General features: G+C 37.9%; 1 protein-coding gene across 10 annotated transcripts in view; it reads right to left on the reverse strand.

Moving 5' to 3' along the window:
- cadpsa (Ca2+-dependent activator protein for secretion a) overlaps positions 1 to 26,214 on the reverse strand; it is a 168,090-nt gene that overhangs the window by 52,209 nt on the left and 89,667 nt on the right. For 4 of the 10 annotated variants that reach the window (XM_086168157.1, XM_086168156.1, XM_086168154.1 and 1 more), the window contains exons 10-18: positions 24,166 to 24,274; positions 22,189 to 22,401; positions 16,640 to 16,776; positions 15,484 to 15,671; positions 15,083 to 15,253; positions 9,601 to 9,702; positions 9,446 to 9,509; positions 7,865 to 7,988; positions 3,924 to 3,992 (exon numbers count right to left, since the gene is read on the reverse strand). In XM_086168157.1, the coding sequence (XP_086024283.1) occupies positions 3,924 to 3,992; positions 7,865 to 7,988; positions 9,446 to 9,509; positions 9,601 to 9,702; positions 15,083 to 15,253; positions 15,484 to 15,671; positions 16,640 to 16,776; positions 22,189 to 22,401; positions 24,166 to 24,274 (1,177 nt within the window). The remainder of the gene's footprint in view (positions 1 to 3,923; positions 3,993 to 7,864; positions 7,989 to 9,445; positions 9,510 to 9,600; positions 9,703 to 15,082; positions 15,254 to 15,483; positions 15,672 to 16,639; positions 16,777 to 22,188; positions 22,402 to 24,165; positions 24,275 to 26,214) is intronic. The other 6 variants (XM_086168161.1, XM_086168159.1, XM_086168158.1 and 3 more) reach the window with 3 other exon arrangements.

Here is a 26,214-nt window from a genome sequence, read left to right on the forward strand (position 1 = left end):
TGTATGTAGATATGGCACCGCTGCAGGTGACAGTGAGAATGACAGTAATGACATCATCCATAAGAAACATGGTCATGGTAAGAAATGTGCACAACATGTACATTGAACACTCATCATGCAGGTATGTGATGATATACTCGGTGTTTGTGTGCGTGTGTGTGCGTGTATGTGTGTGTTTGTGCATTTGTACATGTGTGTCTGTCACCACATTTGTGTCAGAGGTTCAGATGTGATCATTGATACTTGCTTTAGTAGTTTTCAATAAAAAAAAAAAAATGAATTGAAAAATGGTAAAGTCCAAAGGTTCTCAGAACTACTATAAGTAAAAAAGGAGTTATAATTCAAAAAGTAGCTAAAGAAGTTTGTATAATAAATGTTTTGGGGTCAGGAGGGCACAGTTGGACATTAGCCTGCGTAGCTAACAATTGAGAATTAAAGGTACATAACCAGGAATTTTAAATAAGTTAATCTAAACAATGAAACAGAATGGCTTGACATGTGTATCTTTGCAGGTTATTTTTAATATAGTATTATTTTTTTTTATCATTGAATCTAAATTATCTGAGTAAATCCCTGTTTTAAATAGCATTGTGACCTCTCCTGCATTTTGCCTTTTGCTGCAACACTTGTTTCCCCACTGTTGTATCAATAATGTTGTATCTTATCTTACCTTACCTTATCTACACTCGAATCGGAAAAATGTACAAAAATTCGGGGGAGGGAAAGGGGCGGAGGTGACGTTTTACCGAGGCTAGAGAAGATACTGATCAGCTGATAGATGCAACTGAAACTAATAGGTGATATTAACGTAGCCATGCTTGATTACCTCCGATGTATAAAGAGAACTGGATACGGCGTTTGTGCTTGTGCACAGGACAGAGGGAGAGAGCAGATAGAGGAAATGAGGAAGTGCATCACGGGAAGACATTTCACTGAATATGCAGGTGAAAAAGTTTGAATAATCACAAAAGGTAAAAATAAAATAAAAACCACTGTCAAAAATGTTGGGCATATTACATTTTTCTTTTCTTTTTTTTATTTCGACATATCCTCTGTCAAGTAACAGCTTTTGCTGAAAAAGAGCGTCCCGAGCTAAACCGGTAGTTACTACCAGTAAAAGTAGCAACTGGAGGTTGAAAAAAGTACTTGTGTTCTTAAGGAAACGACTGTTAGCTGCCACAAATCTTTAGATGAGGTAAAACACAACATTTTAAAAATCACATAATATTATGATGTGTTCATGTGGTCAATATCAAAATTACAGCCTTTTAAAATATATTTCATAATGTTAACATGTGTTTAACATATGATTATTTAAAAAACACATAATTATTATTATCATTATTATCACAATTGATTTATCATCCACCATGACTAACATGGTTTGATTCTAACTAATTTTTATTTCAAGGTGAAAAAAATAGAAACTCTGCATTTGAGACAGTGAATGAAAAACAACTGTCTGCATCATCTGAAACGCAAGATGGTAAAATATCTAAATAGATACATTCCGAGGGGTTTAGATAGATGTAAAGATGTAAGTAACAAGCGAACAGACATCATGGTGTGTGTGTGTGTGTGTGTGTGTGTGTGTGTGTGTGTGTGTCTGTTTGTGTAACCATACAGTTTAAATTTCTTCTTACTGTGGAAAGCTCCGACAAATAGGGCCTTTATAGGAGTCGGATTGGTCGTGTCAGAGTCATGACTGACCAGTCCACCCATGTTGTGGGCAACAAAAGTGGCTAATGTGTGTGTGTGTCTGTGTGTGTCTGTGTGTGTGTGTGTGTGTGTGTGTGTGTGTGTGTGTGTGTGTGTGTGTTTGTTGCATGGTTGGACACTCCAGCTGAATGGGACATCTGTACTGGAGGGATTTGTCAAGTCATGTCTGCAGGGCGCAAGGACAACCTGTGAAACCAGCAAGCCTTTTGGTTTATTGTTCTAAATTTAAAAAGAAAAGCAAAAGATAACATATCTTTCTGTCACTAGGATATCAAAAAAAGGATATTTTTTTGGCATGTATTCATTTACATCTTAATTTATCAATTTATTTTAATTTTTATTTAAAATATTCTTGAAATATGGATATTTCAATTTATTCATATATATATATGAATATATACATATATATACACACACACACACACACACACACAGATATATATATATGTGTGTGTGTGTGTGTGTGTTCGTGGCTTTGGTTTGCAAACGTGAGTGGTGGTCTTTCTGCAGGTTGTAGGTCCTATAGACTCAAGGAACATTCCTCAACTAACCTTAAGAAAATGAATACTTTGGAAATATATTTGTTAAGGTTTGAGCAATGACGCTGAGATGAATAAGCTGGAACACTTAAAAAAAATGGGAATTTCATCATCATGCAAAGGTCTTCCTCTGTGTGTGTGGTGTGTGTGTATGTCTATATGTGTCTAAATATGCCAAAGGCTTCTAAAAGATACAAACAGATCACTACCATGATTATAATTTCTTCTATTGGTCATGAAGAGTCATATATATATACATTATATATATAATTCATTTATGACTCAAAAAATATTTCTTTATTTTTTTATTCATTCAGTTACACAGAACAGGTTCACTGTAGTTAAATTCTTACTTCTTCAAACCAAACTAGTTTTTCCTCTCAGACCAAAGTTAGTCCAGCTTCTGCAAGGTACCTCTAAACGTCCGTTGTGAATGTCCTCTGATTATGAGATTGCAGACTGGTTGAGGACTGAACTTTTACTTTCATATCTCCTGATCTGCTCAGCGTGAATGGACCTCACTTCAGTCTGATTAAGTTCATAAATCCATTTTTTAGTATGATTATTTTTTATTCTGGTTGCACCTTTGACACTTAGATACTTTTACGGATTATTCAAATATTTCTAGATGTTTATTCATTTATTTATCGATCAATGTATTATTTTAGTTCCTGGACACACCTCGGACACACAGCTACTTTGACGGATCACTCCTGATTAAGCATGTATGAACAGTTTTGTCCGTCCCCCCCCCCAGACCTGGTTGTTACGACTGTATTATTACAAATAAGTAAGCGGAAGCCTATCCTTGTATTCAGCTTGATATCAAATTTTCTTGTTTGTTTTTTTTTTTTGTTTGTTTTTGTCCAAATATTGAGCCTTGAGAGGTTGTATCTTCCCTTCGTGGAAACAGTACAACCAATGCGCTCTTGGAAACACTTCCTATAATGCTCCTCAGTACAGTTCTGTCAACAACAGTGGGACAACAATATACAAAGTCACCTGAATCCTCCAGCTTTTTCTCCACTAAATGCAATGAAAAGGAGAAATAGGAGACACAACAGGTTGCAAGGATGGCGAAGAGGATGCAGAGAAAGGTGGGATTTAGTTAGAGAGCGAGTGAAAGAAAGACATTTAATAAGGCGGGACACAGAATCAGAGCATTTCATTGATAGAAAAGAGAGGGAAGGAAAAAGGGCAAAGACACTTTTTGAGAAAGAAAAAGTAAAAGCAAAGAACCTGTGAATTGGCGATAAATGGCAAGAGTGGAGTTATTACATGATAATAATATTAGGTTATTACATGATAATAATATGATAAAATACCCCCTTCTTATTGGTGCATCCGTGATCTTACACACAGAAGAGCATTTACACACAAGCAAAGTAAAAATGCATTCAAGTCGCAGACAGGCAGAACAGAAAAGAAGCACAGACTCGACCTGGTCTTGATTTTTTTTTTTTTTTTTTTTTTCGGAAACAGGAAAAACAAGCGAGCGGGACGTCACAGACCACAGCAACAGATTCAAATGATTCATAAGACGTCGGGGAGTGTTAAAATGTGAGGTCGCCTTTTGCATGCTCGGGGGGGGAGGGGGGGGGTCGTGAAATGATGCAGAGGTGGACGGGCGAGGCTTCGGGAGGGGAGGGTGAGGAGAGTACTCACGAATGGTTAAATCCATCACTTGAGACGCCAAGCAGAAGACAGGGTGTTCATACATCTCTCTCTTTTTCCCTACAGAGAAAGAGGGAGGATACCGAGGCATGCGAGAGGCCCGGGGTCAGAGAGGATGGAGTTCACCAGGTTTGACCGAGTTTCCCGTGGCCGCTTTCACCCGTTCCAAGCCAACAATTACGCACTCGTGAGGTCGTCAGTGGTTTTCCCAAAATTATTATATTTTGGCCGGGAGGAGGAAATAAGAGTCACTGATGAACTATGTGTTTTTTTTTACTCTTGCATATGACGCTGTCATTATTACAGAGAATAAATGAAACCTCACAGGGAACAGTATGTTTACATTGTTATGCGGTATTTGTCGGACAAGAGGTCCTGTCGTGTAAATACAAGGGGCTACATTTCAACTTCTTCCTCTTTCATTTGTCAATGGCATATTTTTTGTACTTTTTCCACTGAAAAGCCTCCTAAAAAAAATCTAAATATTGTACAGGAAAATAGGATTCAAAATGATAATAGATAATAAGCAACTTCACTTTTCTCCTTCATTCGTCAACGCCATTTTTTCTTTTGCTTTTGCACTTTTTCAATCTAAAATTTAAATATTTTACACCAAAAGGGTTTCACAATAAAAATTAATAATGGGCAATTTCACATTCCTACATTTTTCAGTGCTATATATTTTTCTTGTATGCTTTCAATTTTAAAACTAAATTCTTCCTCTAATGTTTAGATATTGCACAGTAAAATGGGATTCATAATGATGAATAATACACAATTTCACTTTCCTCTTCCACTTTTTTTTAACTTTTTTACTGAACAAAAGCCTCCTCACTAATATTTAAATATTGAACATCAAAATAGGATTCACAATAATAACATATAATACACAGTTTAACTTTCCTCCATTTGTCAATACTATATATACACCTCCTCTCATATATTTAAATCTTGTAGAGCAAAATTGGATTCACAATAATGATAAATAATACACAATTTCACTTTCCTCCTTCATTTGTCAGTGCCATATATTTTTTTTTCACTTTTGCACTTTAAAAAAGCCTCCTCTAATAATTAAATATTAGATAGCAAAATGGGATTCACAATGCATAAATAATACACAATTTCAGTTAATTCCATACTGAATTCACAAAATTTGAGTTGACTTTTTAAAAAATGTATATTTATTTTTTGTTTCAGACAACAGCAGTTTATTGGTTTGCTTAAAAAAAAAAGTATCACTCTCCCATCACTTGAAAAGCAAGAGGGTCAACTTATGTCATATCAGGTTTGTATGAAAATTATGTTGTTTTGTTTATTTTGCTGGTTTTATTATTTGTTTTGTGTTTTTTTCTATGAGCTATCAGTCGTCGAGTAAAATCGAATTTAAACCTTTGACTCATCCTGTTATCTATATGGACGTTGACTTCAGCAACACGTCGCAGGTCTCAGGTTACAGTTACTAGCATTAAAATAAATGTATATGTTTTAATTGCATTTTTTATGCAGTTAGCGCCCACTTGGTGCAATTAATCATTTATGGGTGTAGGACAACCATCCATCGTCACAATGGCTCCACGTCTAATTTCATGCACAGACTTAGATGAATATTGCATTGGGCGGGTCTGTGGCTGGCACCATATATCCACCTATGCGCAGGGTACATTGGATTAACCATTCGTTTCACAAAATATGGAGATATATATAAATATATATATATATATATATATATGTTTCTTTGAGAAGGGAATCAAGGGATAATTCACATTGACATGGAGGACACTAAGGCAATTCTTCCTTAGAGTCTTAAGGGGAATGCTTTCTTTACAGACATCATCTTAAATGCATCATCCAAGGATTATAAATTGATCAGTTTCATGTTGTACATACGAACTGATCTAAATGGAACTCCATATTGTTTTTTTGTTTTTTTTTCGGTTCCAACTGAAGATGCCTCCTAAAGAAAACTTGGAAAACATGGTGATATTGCGCTCATCATGCCTTGTTTATTGGCCTTCCTGCTTGGGACAAATTCCGGTTGGTGCCAAAACTGGGAAAGCCAATAGACATTAGGGTGAGAGAGAGAACGAGAGAGAGAAAGAGAGTGAGTATGGAGGTCTTTCAGGGAGGAAGAAGGGGAAGGGAAAGGAGCGTCACTTCAGCTATCAGGCAGGCCAAAGTGAGAGAAAGGGGCAGCGTCAGCTGGAGGAGAACTTGAGGGGAAATGGCGGAGGTCAGAATAAGAGGCTCGTGGAGGATTGAATGCATTTTCACTTACTGCACATGAGCTGGAAAGCTAAATAAACACAGCACATGTCATTTAAAGGGGTCATTGTGGTGATGCGTATGTCACAAGAGGCAACCGTGGTTAGAATATCGACATCGGCAGAAAATCCTGGCTCATCGAGGCGCGGACGTACGGCTTCTTGTCCGCACTGCATCGAATCTCATGAAGACAGCGGTTGAGGTTTAAGACTTTGTCTTGAATTTGCAAAAATGTTGTCATACTGAGTTTAAGGTAAAATAAATTTTAAGATTTTTTTTTTTTTTTTTTTTACATCATTATTCATGAAGAAAGAAGCATTCGTTGCAATGTGTTGCTTTTAAAAGCCCACTAAGAAACACACTGTAAATGTGTCTGGATAATACAAGGGATGAACATAATATAATACAGTTGAACCTCAGCTTTCGAATTGTATTTTGTTCTTTAACTCTGTGCACAAATTGAATCAATTATTCTCATTGTAATCCATGTAAATCCCACTGATCTGTTCTCCGATCCCCCAAAATATCCTACACTCTTTTGAAACTTTTTTATGGGTATGTTTTGGGAAAAAAAAGCAGACAAGAATTAAAGATAACCTTAATTTGACTCTTTTTGGTGTTGTTTCTCTTCTTACCGGCACTTCTATTTAGCGTTTCCTTCACAAAACCAGCAAAAGTAAGCCTTCTCGCATCTTCCCATTAACAATGTTTATGTTCTATGTTTTTCTGTCGTCAACTTGTAAAGCGTCTTTGTGTACCGTGAAAAGCGCTATACAAATCGTATGTATTATTATTATTATTATTATTATATGAGACCCTTGCTAATGCTAAATCCAGCGAGCTGTCTTTCATTAATCCAAGCTAATAATTGCTTTTCTACTTCTTTTGAGACTTGAGATCTTTGTTTCATTAAAGTAGTCGCCCCTGTAGCCACATCAGCGGTCTTTGATCGTGCAGATGGTTGACTTCGCCGTGCTGCAGGGCTTGGCGAGATCTGTAACATGAACGCCAATCTCACTTTTAGCTATTATTTCCTTCTGCAGAGAGACTGTAATTCTTTACTAGCACTAGCACTCTTAACCTTTCTGGGAGCCATAATGAGGGCTAACTTACTGAAAAAAAGCATTTTAACGGGAAACATAACGATGAACGATGTAAACAATGCGGAGTACTATGCACGACTACTGCTAGACTACAATGACGTAACGTTGAAAGCCTGTGAGTTTCTTTGTTTTTGTGTTTGTGCACCAACGGCTTTGTCGCAGATCCATTCCCAAATAAACAAAAACTCATTTTCTTTGTGATTAGGGGCATTTTGAAAGCCTGGGTTCTGCTGCATTACTACATTTTTTCCTTTTTTGAGCGGAACGTAACTCCAAAACGAACAAAATAAATGCAAGTTTTGTGTAACGATTTTTTTTAGCATATACCACACACAAAGGGACGGGGCGGACCTTTGGAGTCATTTTATCTCACCCAAATGCATAACCAGTTCCGTATTTGATAATATCAGATGGTGCAAGAGGTGGCACGTTCACTATTATGTCGCTGTGGGGATGAGAACCGGCAACCTGAATTGATTTTTGATACGAGCCTTGAACTCGTTGCCTAGATACAGCCAGGATGTTAACAACTGAGACGGGAGCGTGGACGGCTCAGCACCTCACCTTCCAGTTTGGCATACTCTGACAGGCGCTGGTAATTGACCAGAGCCGCTTGCTCCAGACACTTACGAATCACCGCCTTCACTTCCTCTTGCAGAACCGGCGTGACAATGTCCTTCATCAGAACCTTGCAAAGATGCAAAAGAGGAAGGTGTTATTTTTTCATTTCCGCCATATCATTGTCCTAAATTTCATCAATGCTGGGATTATTTGACACAATATGAATTCAGATAATGATCGGGAGTTACTGCAGGGCTTTTTCATGTGGAAAATATTACAAGAAAACAACAGCAAAGTAGGTGGAAAAAAAAGACATTTCATCGCTCGGCTCCATGTTTGAATATGAGACAATTTAAGGGTCGCCGTGGCCGCAAGCGGCTCCCTCCGAAAGATAATTAATGCAGAAAGGCCTTGTACCGCAAGCAGTCATTGATACAGAAAATATATCACTTTACATGTTTGAAAAGGACTGTGAGGAAGTGTGAAGCTCATTGTTCACAACCCAAATGCAACTTGATTTCTTATTTTTACTTTCAGCTTTCACATGATCGACTTTTCATTCCATTTTTTAATACACTATAGCTATTCCCTGGACATTTTTTTTTTCACCAAAAACAACCGCAGATAAAAATAGAAAAAAAAAAACAATATATCTATATCTCTATATCTATATCTATATCTATATCTATAGATATCTATAGATATCTATATATCTATAGATATAGATATAGAGATATAGATATATCTTCAAATATCTCTGTATATTGTTATATCATTGTTATTGTTATATTGTTCTTGTAACTCTGGCACAACAATTTCCTTCAGGATAAATAAAGTGGTCTTATTCTTTTATATATATATATATATATATAGAGAGAGAGAGAGAGAGAGAGAGAGAGAGAGAGAGAGAGAGAGAGAGCGAGAGCGAGAGAGAGATATTCATTCACATAGACATCTGAAACCATTATACCAGCTAATTTATATTACATATGTATATATATACATATATATGTTTTATAAATATAGATATATACATATATGCACACATGCACATTACACATATGAATAGAACAGCCAATGATAAAAAGTGGATCTACTGGCAATAGATGCTCTTTCTGTTAGGATAGCAATGCAGTTTCCGCATATACACCGGCAACTTTTGCAAACTCTTGCCTTTTCCCGTCTTTGTTTGTCCCAGAAAGCGGCCTACAAGTGCTTTTTCACAATTTTATACAAACTAACATGCGTTGAGGGATGTAAGTATTGTTTCATGCAGCTGGTGCAAACATTGATCAAACAGAAAAATAACGTCTTAGCAACAGGGGGAAATTGAACGGGAACAAACCCAGTGCAACCACATCATGTCACTACCCAGATAGCATTTCAACGTAAATAACAATGGTGTCCTATGGTTTTATGCCGATTAAGATAAGTTGAGAGACAGTGTACAAACACTGTTCAAAAAGGACAGTTACATACTGGTTTATTTTTCATACAAGTTGTCAGTACTTTTATCACTCAACAAGTGTATTTGAGGAGATCCTGAAATTTCTGGAGAATCGATGAACAATTCAAAGTTCTTACCCTTTCAAGCAAGGACAGGGTGGCCTTCAGCGCCCCCTCCGGCCGTCCGAACGGAAAGCAGTATCTTTAGAAACATAACGGCAGATTTTCATTCCAACGCTCAGGAGTTTGGAGTGACTAAAGCAACCCGCTTGGTGGCTCGAAATGCCCCTTACCTGAAGTGTGTAATCTGGTTTTCCAGGAGTACCCGTAGCCTTTCTTTGATTTCCTCGAAGCGCTCCCTCTCCTCCACCGTTACGGTGCCGATTCCATCAGGCCTGAAACAACCGCAAATGTTCAGGCGATACAGCGGCTGAATTAAAGGGTGAAAAAGCGTCACTTCATTATTTGAAGCGACAATTTCAGCTACATACCAACAGAACACATTAAACATAAACAAATCACTGTGTACAGATTCTGAAAGTAAATAACACTGAGGGGGAGAAAAGACAGAAAACGCAAAGGAGAAATTAGATAAATAATAATAATACAAAACAAATGTATTTATAATTTTATTATTATTTATCATTTTGAGGGGGGAAGAAAATGGAGAGAAAACACACTAATGCATTAATATAATAACAGTATTGACTGCAGCATTACAGCACAAACTGCATAAATCTCGCTTAAATAGCTCAAAGTAGCGAACATAGCGAACTGAACATATCCATCATCGTGTCATGTGTCTTGGAACTCATCCTTGTACCAATATCCAGCAACAAACAGTCCAATACCAGCTCAACATCAAACCAATATTACAACAATTTAAGATTGCCAGTTTTTTTGTTTGTTATTTCTAAGATACAAGCCAGGTATTTGGATATAAACAGAAGAACTACGGGATCTTACAGTGATGACTCAAAAATAGAAACAAGGGGTTAAAGGGGTTACAAAACACATGACTCCTGTATTCATGGAACATAAGTCTCTCTTCAGTGCGTCAGGTTGATATTCAAACACGGACATGCTCATGTTTGTTATTACTAAGCTATTTCAAATGACATTATTAGTCAAATTTTCATATTTCAGAAGATGTGTGTGTGTGTGTGTGCGTGTGAGTGTGTGTGTGTGAGTGTGTGTGCTCACTGTGCTTATCCTTTGTGACATGGCCAGGCCTAGTGTAGTGTGAGCAGAGTGCATGTGACAGAAGAGGCGCTGGACTGGTGGCCGAGACAGGATGATGAGAAGGAGGAGACGTGACACTCTGTCTCCCTCTGCCCCCCCTTTGACATGTCATTTCAGCGGACAACGAGAAACTCTGTGTGTATGTGTGTGTGTGTATGTGTGTGTGAGTGTGTTTTGGGGGTGTAATGTTCCAGTACACTGCCGCCACACAGAGCGCTGTGCTCCACATGCAGAGGTACCAGTTTGCGCGGCATCACTGATCACCTTCTCCAAACCGTTTCAGCAAATTGGAAGAGACGCGCCACGGCCACCTGTCGGGCCAACGCCAGCTCACTCTCTACTAGTTACTTTTGAGTTCCATGTTCACAAAGAAGACTTATTTTGTAACTTTTTTTTTTTTTTTCAAATGCAATGAGTACAAGGATATGTAAGGTAGCGCCCTGATTTGAAATGTGATTCAAAGCAGTGGTCACTTCATGAACTAATAAAGGACGTTTTTGTTTAAATCTATATCATAACAAATTTCTCTTTTTAATGAAAAATGTATGGATATATAAGATATATCTTTTTTGACTTAAATGTTGCTCTTCAACCAATAATACATAATGTAGCATCATTATCATTATTTTTTTAATGTTTTTTTATCAGTTTACTTAATAGTGTGAAATGAAAAATGAAGCAGTCTGCAGTTTGTTACGCACTTCTAATAATAACATGAACAGAAATATTTAAGTATTCCGGCAAAGAGGGAAGGGTGCGTATGTATTAACTGTATATATTTCACCATACTTAATTTATTTATTTATTCACGTAATTTACTCATCTTTGTTTTGTCTTCCTCATGGTGGGGAGATTTGACAACCCGACAATTCCTCCAGGTCGTGTAACAAACTATTTAATAAATAATTAGCTAAGTAGATGGATATATTGATTAATTAATTCATTCAATTCAATGTATAAGATCTATCAAATCTCCATATAATACAATCTATATTATATCATAGGGTCGCTTTATTTTTTAAGATCATGTTTGAGTATCAATTATCACACCAAGGCGTTTCATTTTTTCAGATGTATTCATCAAAAATTCCAAACCTTAGGTCTTCTTTTTTTTTTTTTTTTTTCTTCGGTCCAGAGATAAGTATTTTTTCAAACAGGAGCACTCGCCTCGGTTTCACACTGATTTCTGTGAGACATCTGGGAAAGTGCCTTAAGACTCCTGGATGAAGATCCAACAGGAGACAAGAAGGCCATTACAGAGAGACAGGAAAAGATACTTTTCAGAATAGACTGGCTTGCGACTCAAATTTCCTGACCAAAAATGCACAATTTCACACCATCTCACCTTCAACCTCCTAACAAGAACAAAAAAAGGACATTTTCACACTCCTTAATTGCATCACAAAAGAGAATGTGTTTTTTTATTTGGTTCTTTTTTTTTTCTTTGCAGCTCTCTTGCAGCTTGTTGTTTTAATTGACTTGTATTTATCGCACCAAGAATGAAAGAGATAAGACAAATTAGTTACTAGCAGTTACTAATATGCTAATGTAGATGACAATATGCCTTTTATTTGCAGTTTGGGGTATTACATGCATTTTTACATGCGTTTTTTTTCCAAATAAATTCAGGTTAATCTATGAACTCAGTATACTGGGAATAGTTCTATCATTTGAATGCTGACATTAATTTCAGTCAATGTGTTAGACATGTGTTAAAACTACCTCTACTGAGTTATTAATAATTCTAATTTGTGGATATAAAGGAGACTATTCCTCTAAGATGTCCACATGGAGGTTGTAAGGTGAAATATATTTCTTAATTTGTCCTGAACATTATTCCAATCTGACTGGCAATACATTCCTCAGATTCTGTTCTCTCTCTTTTCTACATTCGCTTAATTTCTTTTTCAGGGTATGTGTTTGTGCATGTCGAGAGGGCATTCTATAAATACCTCTCTATGGGGATCTTCTTGTGATTGACATTTTTTAAATAAACCTGTATTAATTCCAAACTATTCATCCGCTTTACAGGCCTTCAGCCTCTCGTTCATATACTGAACAGAAATCTATTCTCGCTCACTGATTTTGATATGATTTTGAGAATGTTTTAAAAGCCTGTTAAATCACATGGAGTTTGGACAAGGAGTTTGGGATTATGATGTATTTTTATCTGTTGTTATCAATAATGATAATAATAATAATAGTAACAATAATAACAATAACAGTGATGATTATTATTTTTGTTGTTTTGGCTATTGTTACTATTATCATTATTCCTCTAACAATAATAATAATAATAATAATAATAATAATAATGATGGTGATGATGGTGACGATCTTCTTATTATTATTGTTAGTAGTAGTTGTAGTATTATCCTCGGTTAGAGGAATAATTATAATAAGCAATATAATATTATTATATACTATGAATAATAATATCATTATTATTATGAAAGTGATTATAATAATACTTATAATAATAATATTAGTAATTAAGTTCTCACAATAATAACACTTTTTGTCGTTGTTATTAAAATTATTTTATTATTATGACTCATGACATTCCTTAATATCCTTGTATTGCACTTTACCATGACAATAAAGACTTTCTATTCTATATGCTGTATCAATCAATTGTGAGGGAATCATTAAATGTATATTTTATTATACTCCATATAAATAACTTGGCTCTTGGCAACCGTGGATCACTGGACGTAAATAGAGGCGACATGTATCTGGACTCAAATCAAATCCTGACACCGGAGTTGTTGAGTGGGAAAATGAGTCCAAATTGGCGCCAACGACTCTGGCCCAGCAGGACATTGGAAATGCACATGTATGTGTGTGTGTGTGTATGTGTGTGTGTGTGTGTGTGTGTGGTTGGGTGGGTGGTGAGGGGGTGGTTCCGGAGAGGTGAGGGCACAGGGGCGTGCACAGCAACAGCAGTTGCGGAGACATTCGGTCGTCACACATGACAACCTGTCAACCTGTCATGCCTCCACCTCCAGGCAACGCGGGCTTAACTGGCAGAGCCAGGTTCCCGCTGGACGTGATGTGGACAAGAGGCCTGGATTATAATTCAAGACTATTATTCAGAAGTGCTTTTACGATGATTAATAACCCTTTTTTTTTTTTTTTTGCCCGTTTGTTTAGCAGCGTAAAGAAAAGAAAAAGACTTTTGGCCAAGCCTGCCTCCCAAGCGCTGTCCATCTGTCCTGGCTGATCAGAAAAGGCCTCAGTCCCCGGTCAGTTTTGTCAGCAGGACAGAGGGAAAGAGGGATGAATGGATGGATAGATAGATAGATGGGTGGCAGCGGCAGGAGGGGGGGGGGGTTATGGCAGACAGCGCCCTTCACCACCGTCCCCCTCGTCTATCTTTGTTACGCTCCATCCCCAGACGGCAGACCGTGATGTTGACAGATATGATGTCTGAACACATCACGGCAGCCTGACAGGAGGTAAATACTGCAACTTAGACCACGGAGGGCCGAGTGAATCACGGACTCCCGTGTCACAAACCATAAGAACCCTCGGTGACTGATTACATTTCCAAACTTCTTGAGGTTAAACGCGGATTGAGAGATTTTATTCAGTGTCATATCCTCAGATTTTTTTTAACCTTTACAGTTAACATTTGACAGCCATGTCCATTCATTAGTATTAATATGCCACATATTTCATTTCTAGATGCCAAACTATTGAAATGGTAATTCTTCCAATTATCTTCTTCTTTCCCTTTCAGGTTTTCCCTTCAGGGGTCGTCCAAGCGAATCAACCTTCATATCTACCTTCATATCTTCTCTAATATCCATAAATCTTCTCTATGGTTTTCCTCTAGATCTCCAACCTGGCAACTCCAATTCCAACTCTTGATCACCGGGCAAAATACTATAATAATTTTCTGCACATATTTTGGGTTGAATATCGTCCGAACTGCTTCGCCCACACGTCTGAATCTCACAATGCGACTCAGCTTTTTAGAGCCTTTTTTCTCTCACAGCCAGATCATAATTTTTAATTTATTAACATATATATATCAATAAAGCCTGGCTTTATTGATCCTGCAAAGGAGAAATTCAAGTGTCACAGCAGTATTACAAGTATTACAAGAAGCGCAAATAGTGCCCCCCCCCCCCCCCCCCCCCCTCCCCCAAAAAAAAACAATTTAACAAAGCAACACAAAAGTGAGTGGACTTAATTTTCTAACATTGCTAGAAGGAACAGAAGCACAGCATGGAGGAGAACCGCGTCAGCAATCACAATGTAAAATTTGAAAAATAAGTAAATTATCTAAAAAGTGGATGAACCATATTCGACGAGGGAGTAAAACCCATATGTCCCCGGACCTGATGGGATTAAATGTTAGTTGTAAACACACTTCCCATGAATGTTTTATAAAGCTAAAGGTTGGGGTCCACGCAGATAAATGAATATTTATAAAATATTTTTCCCAAACTTGTGATTCCTGCAAGGCGAAAAACCACCCGAGAGTCTCAGGGCCAATGATTGACAGGCCCATTTTCTTTGTCTTACCTTCGAGCTCCTGAGAAAAGCGGAGACCTGAAGTCCTTTTTCTTCATGAACTCAATGATTTTGAGTTCCCGCTTGGCAGTTTGGGGAGGGAGCTCGGGGGCAGACGGGAAAAGAGCGCGCTCGAGTTCAGCCTCGGATACGGGCCAGTTTAACAACTCGGAAACACGCTGACTACGGCGGGATCGAGGAGGGGCGACGAGGGAGGAGGGGCGGTTTGTGAAAATGAACGAGAATAGGAAGTTATATGGGAAACGGGAAAAAAACACAGGAAACAAAGAAAGAGGAATAGTGAGCATGCAAAACAAAAGTATGGGAAACAAAACTTAAAATGTTTTGATAAAATAGATACACAAATACAGCTGAGGGTTAGTCATTCACGCAGCAGGCTCAGGTGTTCGTACCTGTTTCCGTGCACGTGGGACGCGCAGAAGGCGAAGCTGTAGTGCAGCAGGGTGGGGTCGATCATGGCTCCGTTCTCCGCCCGCTCCAGCAGGTCGCTCAGGTAACACAGGTGTCGATGGCAGCCCCGAACCCCGTAGCGAGCGCAGTACTCGTCCAGGACGAACACCTGACCGGGACTGAACCAGCCCTGAGGGTCACGCGACAAAACACACACTTGATTTACAAAAAGTCATACAATTCCAGTATTTCCCCATCTACATATATATCTACATATATATGCTATTGCATTTGTCATTCATGAGTTTATTCAATATTTGATTATCTAATTTTAACTTTTTGATTAAGACTGAGTCGAGAAAATCAACAAACATGTTTGGATGCTCAATAATCAGAACACGCAATAAATATTATCAATTAGTCAATATCCATGTGTCTATATACATACATTAATTTTTCAAATATGTAATTCGTTTGATTTATTCATTTTTATTGTCTTATTATTTTTATTATAGGTATTAGTTGCATCTTAGTGACTTAATTGCTTTATTGACATGATTTATAGTTATTTTATCATTATTGTATTATTATGTATATACTAGTACTACTACAACAACTACTACTACTACTACTAATAATAATAATATATAATACATACTGTTTATGTATTACATTTGTAAATTAATAAATATTTATTTATAGTTATTTATATATATGAATATATATGTATACAATCACAAAAATATTTATGACTACACACATATATACATACAATCACATGCATATATAATTATTTCATTTGGAATATATTCGTTGATTTAATATTTCACTTTTCCCATATTTATAAATATTGATATATTATATATTTATATTTATTGAATCAAGGATAACGATTAATGTTCAATATTCAGGTGCATTAAAAAAATTTGGGGGGGGGGGGGTCTTTCATCAAAACACATTAACATGCTACGCTTAAGTTATTGCAACAAAGAAAAATCTTTCAGAGCCCAATGACTCAAATACTCCCCATACGGTTTGCAGCTAAATGTCATTTTCATTTTTTGGACCAAAATCCTGTCCATGGTGAGCCCTTTAGTCTACTGTCTCTGCCTGGACCAGTGAATAAAAGGAATGAATATTCCAAACTACCAGTCTTACCAGACAAGAGTAGGAGTCGCTGAGCCTGTGGTCCAGAGTCAGACGCTGCACCAGTTCAAATAGCGAGGCATGGTCGAAGTTACAGGGGTTGGCGGAGATAAACTCATCCATGCCGTGTTTCTGTGCCCGGTCAGCATCTGTTCAAACCCATTTAGAGAGACGAAGGTCGGGGGGAGAATCAGAGGCTGAAAAAATTAAGTTATTAATTATACGAATTAATTAAAAATGAAGTCATTTTTCAGTTCTTCTAAAGGCCCTGGCAATAAAGTGGACACATTTGAGTGTGACTTATTATTATTGCTTATTCATAAGAATAAGAATAAGAACAACTTTTTTTTTCCTTCGGGATAAATAAAGTTATTCTTATTCTTATTCTTATTTTATTACTTTAATATTTATTATCTATTACTTAGGTAATACATAGATATGTTATAATAGGAAAATGCATTTTCAGGTATCAGCTTATTTGAAAATCAAATCAACAGTTATTATCTCTGCATTTTTTTCTTAACTCTTAGTCATTCGTATAAAAATTCCCTCTGATCTTTTTGAAGTGAGTTATGTCTGGATGTTACATAAGTACATTGTGTGATCGGTGATGTGTCTCCGACCCCTGCCATCCCCACATTTGTGGGCACTTCATGAGCGTCACTGTGTTTGACTCGAACAGAAGACAGGAAGACAGGAAGTGAGTTTTGTTGGGAGAAAACTTTTGGGAGAATTTTTGATGTTTTCATTCGCATTAACACTGTTATATGATGACAACCAAAATAATAAGGTGACAGCAACACACAATCGATAGTTCGCTTCTACTCGGCGATGCTATTTCATATTCATATGAGATGTCAAATTAATTTCATGGCACATCTAACGAAAATGGGTCCGGCAGGGTCGTATTAAAATGCAGTTCGATGTGTTTTGCATGATTATTTTAGTAACCACAAGTTATCCCAATGATGTCCCGGATCGATTCTCCCCAACAATAACAGGGGGCTCCATTAAACCAGAGCTGTATCCAAAACTGCGACTGCAAGAAAATAGAACCGTTGTGTTTTGGAGTTATTCATCTGAAAAATGGAATAGCATGTGAATTACATTGTAATTACTGTTGAGTTCAGTGTTGATTCTACCATCCCTCATCGAGCGTTAACCCCACCATTTCAGCCCCCATCCCTCATTTGTCCCCCAATTTCCACCCTTAACCTACTTCTTTCTGCGATGCAATGTTTGTTGCAAATGAGAAAGCACTGTTCTTTTTCTATAAACTAAGTTCTGAAACTCAGAACCAAAGTCACCCACAGCCCAAAATTTCTCTATTGTTTTTAGCTTTTCTATCTGCTATCTTATCTTAATTTAATGTAATTTCATTTAAATTTTTATTTTATTTAATATCCTTCTACAGGTAATGAAAGTGCATTGGGGTCATCGGGGACCCTGAATTGCCAAGACGTGGGTGAGTGGATGGCTGTTATGAGAGGGTGATTTATTTTATTTCATTTTATTTTATTTTAGTTTAGTTTAGTCTAGTTTGATTTATTTCATTTTACTTTGTTTATTTTCTCTCATTGTAATTTTTTTTTTCTATTTACTGGGATTTTTATTATTTTTTTATTTTGATTTATTCCATTTTATTTTGATTATTTTTATTTTATTTCATTTTATTTAAGATGAATCCCACTGTTATTTTAGCCAGTTTAGCTTTCAAAAAAAATTGGAAACAGTCCTTTGACTCAGCTGAGGCATTAAAACAATAGGTAAAAGTAACATCGAAGTGAACGCTGCCTCCCCGTCCTCAGATGTCATCACAAAAGGTACACATACATGTTTTTGTTTGTTATTGTTAAAATGGTACATACTATTAGCATGACGAAAGACTTTGCATAACCAACAGCCCTGAGTATAAATCTAATGTAACATGCCTGCCCTCCACGCAACATTCATTGGTCAGTTTTGACCACAAGATTCTCCCGAATTCGACGCGAGGTCTTTGGACCTCCGACATTCCGAGCCGAAATCGAGAGATTTGTCGTCCCGGCGCCCTCTTAACCGCTGGACAATGACAGCCCAGCTGTCAGTAGACAAAATAAAACAAAGAGTGGGACGCTTGAAGCTGATTTTGCCCCCCCAACCCTCAAAAAAAAAATCTAAAAAGGTGACATTGCGGTGCCCCTTTGGTGTGTAGCTGGTGGCCTGTCAGGTCCGTTTGATGTGAGTGAGGGAGAGTGGAGGCAGGAGGACTGGACAGTAACTTGCAGTGACATCAGTCATCCTCGTCGGTCTGGGCTGGAGAAGGACGGCCCTTGACAATGATTGATGGCCGCTATTCATTTATAGATCCAGAGGAGAGGGAACCGGGAGGCAGCGGCCGTAACGCTAGACCCTCCTCGGATGGTCAAAAGGTCTGAGGCGGTTCACCACGTGGCTTGCTTTTTTTGTGGACCCGACCATGAAAAACACAAACACGTCTCGAGTGTCTGTCACGACACTTGAGAAGATCCAGAGACTTCCAGTCCGGACAGCCGCGTTCGCTCTCTGACCTACAACGCGGCCATCCATTTTCAGTCGCGCTGCCGAACGCAGCGAAATTCCGTTCGGGTTTCTAGAACGGCCCGCCGAGAAGAAAAAAATACCTGTCTTTCTCTTTTTTTGTTTTTTTGTTTTTTTGTTTTTCCCGAAGCTCAGATTTTGGTTTCAAATTCAACAGGCGGCAAAGTGTAAATAAATGACCAGATTTGAAATTACAAGAAAAAATAAAAAATGAAGAAAGAAAATGAAGCAGAGCTAATAATTTATTCTGTTTCCACATATTGTATTCTGTAATTCAAGGAGAGAATTTGAATTTTTACACATGATATTAACAAAAGCTCTCTAAAGCTTAAACTATGACCAATAAAAATGTTGCTTAATGTATTTTTAACCTGTAACCCTAAGGTTATGCCTGGCATGAATACGCTTCCTTGGAGGTCTAATGCATATCTGAAAAGTAAGTTCTTGTTCTTTGTGGCTTAAGATCACTGGAACTGGATCAGCTTCACAATATTTGAAATGGCACTATTACATCCAATTTTGATAAAATAAAAAAAAATTTAAGACCCTGTTTGATTTTGGAATAGTTTATGTGAAAGTAGTGTGAAATAATCACTTTGTGGCAGCAGTCGAGAGCAGACAGCATAACGCCTAACCTAACGTATTTAAACGTATTCTCACTCTAGGCTCTGACTGGCTTAAAAAAGGCTAATCGTTCGGTAGAAAAATCCCATTTTCTCGAAAATAGTTATTTAAGAAAAGGAAGAAAAAAAAACCTAATCGAAGGGACACGAAGGGTAATCGAAGGGTAACTGGCTTTCATTTCACTCCAGTTCACTCCCAATAGTCACTAACCAAGACTAGAATTTTTTTAAAAATAATACTAATCATCATCATTACTAAACATACATTTTATTTGTTTAATATACAGCAAATTTCAGGTTAGGAAATACAAAAAAATAAAACAAAACAAAAAAAAAAGGTAAATATTTGCTACTTTAAAAACAATACAACATTTAGAGTCCGGATTTGTTTACATGATGAATGTTTCGATAATAATCATTGCATCAGTAAACATTACCTGTCACTGAAGCTGGGCAACTGGCTGTCATATATGAGTGATGAGGCACTCAGCATGAAAATAAAAATTCAGATAATGAAAAAAATAATAATTTAGGAAAAATTATAATGCAAATTTTATATATATATATATATATATGATATAAAATAAAGATATGTATACATCAATATTGATACTAAAATAAAATGAAGCTTAAAAACCAATCCAAAACAAAAAAGAAAAATAATGATGTAATGAAATGTATACATGGACCATATGGCTCAAATATATATTTCCATACGATATGGAATATTATTATCATCAAATTATTTACAGTGTTCAATATATCAATGAAAGGAGGATCATTCACATTTTCTTTGTTGTTCCTGATCTGAGTTGCAGCGTTTGACTGGAGTCAGGGGGCAGGAAGCCACAGAGGCACGATGTTTTATCATCCGTTGCACCGATATAAGCGCGAACTGGCAAGTAGTTATTTATCACCATATCAAATGACCTCTGGCTGATTTAACCCTGCAGAGCGAACACTGTATAATTCATGGCATGGCACCTTGGTAATTACCAGCTGTGGGGACACAGTGACAGTACATTGGCTGTGTTTAAAAAACACTTCGCTCGCAGATACCATCATTTTTTGGGGGGTGGTTTACTTCCATAATATTACCCACTCTCAATTTAGGGGTAAAATACATGTTACTGTATATATTCCAATGACAGCTCCAAGTTGTGTTGAATTGAAAATCTTCTTTAAGGAAGGTCCCTGCTGGTGTTTTATGATGTATATATTTCATATATGATGTAATGATCTTAATAGCATGAGGATCTATTTTTTTTTCAAATGTTCAGATGCCAGTTTTCTGTTCAAACGTTCAGATGCCAGTTTTCTGGGTTTTTATCATTTTAAATATGATACATAATGAGCCCCGAAGACAGTAGTCATCAAATCAAGTGCTTCTATTGGAAAAAAAAAGTGAACCATTTTAAATTATCCCAGATCCCGTGCCGTGGTAATAATCGCAAATCACATTTAATTCTCACGAGTAATATCTCACTTCTTTTATTTCTATTTTTTGGGTACATATCATTAGAAAATAAGTTAGTTGTGAGAATTTCAAAGTGAAATTTGACCATCAATTTTTTGGAAGGTAGTTCCAGTGTTTAATTCCATAATATTATTCAACTCTCTTGAACTGGATTTTTGAAAACACTGCTTTAAGTACGTTAGTTCTTGAATTATGAAAAAAAAAAGGCTACCTAAAATCAATTTAGTCTTGCCAGAATTGACGCAGACGGCCGTGACAACCTATTATGTCGATATGCATATGAGTCAAAGAGCAGAGTATCATCGGCATACAGGTGCAATTAAAGATTCAGGGACCAGAAGGTAGGAAATTAACAAGAAATTGAGGGGAAGAGAAAGAAATGGGGAGCGAAGCACTTACCGTTTAATCCAGCTACAAGATAGCAGGGTTGGGGTTTTTTGAAAGATAAAACAGAAGAAGGGGGGAAAAAGGAACAAACAGAAGAAACATAAAGACAGACAGCAAAGCCACCAACACGCCAACAAGTTTGACACCAGCAAGCAAAGCAGAAAATGCAGAGGACGTAAATGCAATAAAGTCCGAGGAGGTGGTCAGCTTGTGACTTTGAAGAGAAAGCGGGAATTTTCATATTGCGGGGAAAAGAGCAACGGAAGATGGAACACACTAAATGTAATTTTCGCGTTGAGGGTAAAAACAAAAACATGTTACAAATCACAAATTGATTTTAAATGTCAACGTTCCTATTCACACTGCATCAGTATAACCATAGGGAACTATCAACAGCTTGGAAATAGGTGGATAAACTAAGAAAAAGCATTATTGGGGAGAAATTGTGTCCAGTTATCTTACTATTAGTTCCTACATACATATTTGGGATGGAAAATAAAAAAAAAAGGACTTACAGAACTGAGATATCGGGGCATCAAGCTGCGGCACGGTCCCCCCTCTGGAGTTGAGTTTCTGGACTTGTGTTGGAGGGACGGGCTTGTGCGACTGTCCGGTGGCCCGGTACATGGCCTGGACCCACAGGATCCGGTCCTGCTCATCGTCGCTGGCAAAGATCACAGTGTCGCCCTCTTTCACGGCGTTGAAGAACGTCCGACCGCCATCTAGACCTGGGGATCACAAGTCCCTGAGTTTAAGCATCATGAGACATTTCAGAATTTTCGTGCAAGGCACCCAACGTGCCTCAACGTGACACTCCTCTCGAATACAGGTATCTTTGTCATGGATTTTGGAGGTAGGATCCACACGCGAACACAGGACTCCTCCACAAGGCAGACTGGGTTTGAAACAGCAAGTTTACTTAGATCAGTGAAAAGGTACATGCAGATCGGCTAGATGAATGCAGGGCAGATACATGCAGAACAGGTAGGGGGGCGTAGAGCAGTAGCAGGTCCATGTAGGGGGGTTACAGCGCAAAAACAAGAAACTATGCGGAAGTTGCTAGCATATACCTACAAGGGAGTAGCCCAGTCAGGGACTGGCAGCTTGGCAGATGGAACTAGCATACACTTACGGGAAGAAGTCTAGTTGGGGAAGGGTGGCTAGGCGGACAACGCCAGCATACACTGATGAGGGAGAGAGGCCCAGTTGGAGACTGGTGGTTAGGCAGAAGGAGCTACAATGAACCGACAAGGGAAGCCGATCGGGTCACGGGCAGCAGGGCAAGAGGCGCTGGTCAGGAACAGTCAGAGGAACACTAGGCAGGAACAAGAAGCCCAGTCGGGAGCGGGAGGCTAGGCGGATGACACTAGCATACACCGACAAGGGAGGTGGTGGCTCAGCAGGATCCACCGGTTCAAACCGTCAGGGGGAAAGAAGCGAATGGGGAAGACTGAGGGAAATTTGGCGAATGACCTGGTAACCAGTGAGGCTCAAAGCTATGGGTTTTTTAGTCCTCAATGATTGTCCGAACTCAGAACCACAACAATCTGTGATAGGTGCGCACTGCTCAACATGCTCGTTGACAGGCCATCAAACTTTCTGTCGCTTGTCTCTCTGCTGTTTTCTGGGTTTTATTATCCTAAATCTGATACATAATGAGACAGACAGTAGAGACATCAAATAGAGTACTTCTATTGTAAAAAAAAAGTTTTAAATTAATCGTGATATAATCCCATGGTAATAATCCCAAATCCCATTTAATTTGCCTTGATATATTATAGTTTTCAAGAGTAATATTTTCCTCCTTTTTTCAAATAATCATTATAAAAAAAGGTAGTTGTGAGAATTTCAAAGTGAAATTTGAACCATAAAATTTGTGTATTGGTGAAACCTGTTCATTTTAATATAAATATATTAGGTTTTGTAATCTGAAATATGATACTAAATGAGCTCCAGACATTAGAGAGATCCAATAGAGTAGTTCTATCGGAAGAAAAAGGTACTATCTTAAATTAATTAGGATCCCATGCCAGGGTAATAATCATGAATTGTAATTAGTTGTGAGAATTTCCAAAAATTTGAACCAACCCTTTTGTTTTTTCGTTTGTTTCTATCTTTACTTAGATAATATTCTGCACTCTCAATTTCTGGTTAAGATAAATGTAACTTTATTTATTATAAATTTTTTCAAACATTAATCAGGTGGTTGATCCATTAGGAGTGAGGACGGGTTCTTTATACTACTAAACAAGACAGTGTTGGATTATTGCCTTTTTTTAATGTGAAGGGGCAAATTGCTCACTATCTATGCAGTCACAGGGTTAGAACTTTTGTATTCTTAACCATTTGAGTCAATATCCTGGTATGAATAACACTTTCACATCTACCAAAACCAGGACTTTTACATGTAATGGCACTAACTCGGGCATGGGTATGTCAAAGTTCTTGCAGGCTTGTGTGTGTGTGTGTGCGTGTGTGTGTGTGTGTGTTACCCGGCTGGGGGTCAGTGTAGTCCACAGTGTAGCCATCCAGCTGAAGAAGCTCCACAGGCTCTGCCTTCTTCTCTCTGTAGCTACACATGGCAAAGGTGTACTGACTCACCTAGACGATTACAGAGAGGGTGGGGGGAGACGAGATGTCAGCTGAGCCCAAACCCGAAAAACATCCAAAATTGGGAGGGATGGATCCTTATTTGAGGCAATTATAAAACAAAATTCAAGTTTTTGAACATTTTCTATGAGATAAGAAGACCAATTCCAGGAAGCAGTCTAAATGTGATACAAAGAGGCAGAACAAGCATTGACCACTAATAATATTGCTGCTAAATTTGTGGTATGTTGATGGTGTTGTAGCTTGTTAATGACATAGTTAAATTTAATTTCCACTTAATCTCAACTACACAATACTCTATAATCCTTTTTTATATCCAAAATGCAAATAAAAAACACTTTTCTGTCATAATATATATATATAATAAATATCTAAAATATAAACATTATATTATAGAATATATAATACTAAATCTATTTATATTTTTGGATGTATATATATTGATCCTTATATAAAACACAAAACATGTCTATACATTTTATAAATATTAAAGATATGATAATATAACATTTTATAGATATATAAATTATAACATATATTCATATATGTGTGTATATGTAGATCAAGAAGTTGGTGGATTTCAGGTCAGCAGTCCAGAGCAGCGGAGAGTGTGAAAAGAGGTGAAAAGACGGGTTCAAGCAGGTTGGAATGGGTGGAGAAAAGTGTCAGGGGTATTATGGGATAGAAGACTATCAGCCAGAATGAAAGAAAAGGTGTACAAGACAGTGGTGAGACCAGCGATGCTGTATGGACTAGAAACAGTAACGATGACGAAAACACAGGAGGCAGAGCTAGAGGTCGCAGAGATGAAGATGCTAAGGCTCTCTTTGGGAATGACCTGGATGGATTGGATCAGGAAGGAGTCTATCAGGGGAACAGCACATGTTAGATGTTTTGGAGAAGGTCAGAGAAGCCAGACTGAGATGGTTGGGTCATGGACAGAGGAGGGAGAGTGAATATATTGGTAGACAGATGCTGAAATTGGAATTGCCAGTCAGGAGGTCTTGAGGAAGACCAAAGAGAAGATTTATGGATGGAGTGAGGGAGGATATGAAGGTAGTTGGTGTGAGAGAGGAGGATACAGATAACAGGGTTAGATGGAGAAGGTTGATTTGTTGTGGTGACCCTTGAAGGAAATAGCCAAAGAGAAGAAAAAGATATGTGTGTTTATGTGTGAGAGTATATATACATATACACATATGTATACATACATACATACAAATATGTATATATATGTGTGTGTGTGTGTGTGTGTGTATCCCTAAAAATCTAAAATAAGGACTGTCACAACATGAGCTTTTTTTCCATCTGGAAACAGATATTTTATTGCGAGGTGGTTATTCATTGAAAATGGACCATAAACTTTTAAAATATAAAGCACTCCTTCAGCTTCAGGCGGGCTGGAGCGAACAATGCTCTCCCGTCCGACTGGATGTAAAATACTGCCCCGACGGTTATTTGCGAATTGGAATTTGTGGAAAAAAAGGGCCAGGAGTGAATCACGCTGTGACCCTGATTTGTGTCGGTGGTTGTTCAATTGTGCCACTAACAGGAAGTGAAGTGCCACTCTGTTGCGCGGTGCTGCTACTGTAGCTGCCAGTCATTCCAACAATCACCCGCCCTGGCCAATCCACCGCTGTCGCCACCTCTGCCGCTGCAAGTGGCAGCTTTCACTCTCCATGCAGCTGCAATGTGTGTGTGTGAGTGCATGTGTGTGTGTGTGTGTGTGTGTGTGTGTGTGTGTGTGTGTGTGTTTGTGTGTGACAAATGAGATTCCCCCACAACAGCCCTGATGAGACCCGAGGCCACGTAAAGGATGCAGGGACCCGCTCTCCAGCAGCTCCCTGGCCTCCAGGACAACTACAGAGGCAAATCCAAGACTAAACTACGGCCTCCTCCCACACACGCACAAACACACACACACACACACA

Source organism: Fistularia commersonii, chromosome 21, assembly GCF_037954325.1.
Source record: "Fistularia commersonii isolate RoL2024-O1a breed Wild chromosome 21, RoL_Fcom_v1.0, whole genome shotgun sequence".
Taxonomy (NCBI): Eukaryota; Metazoa; Chordata; class Actinopteri; order Syngnathiformes; family Fistulariidae; genus Fistularia; species Fistularia commersonii.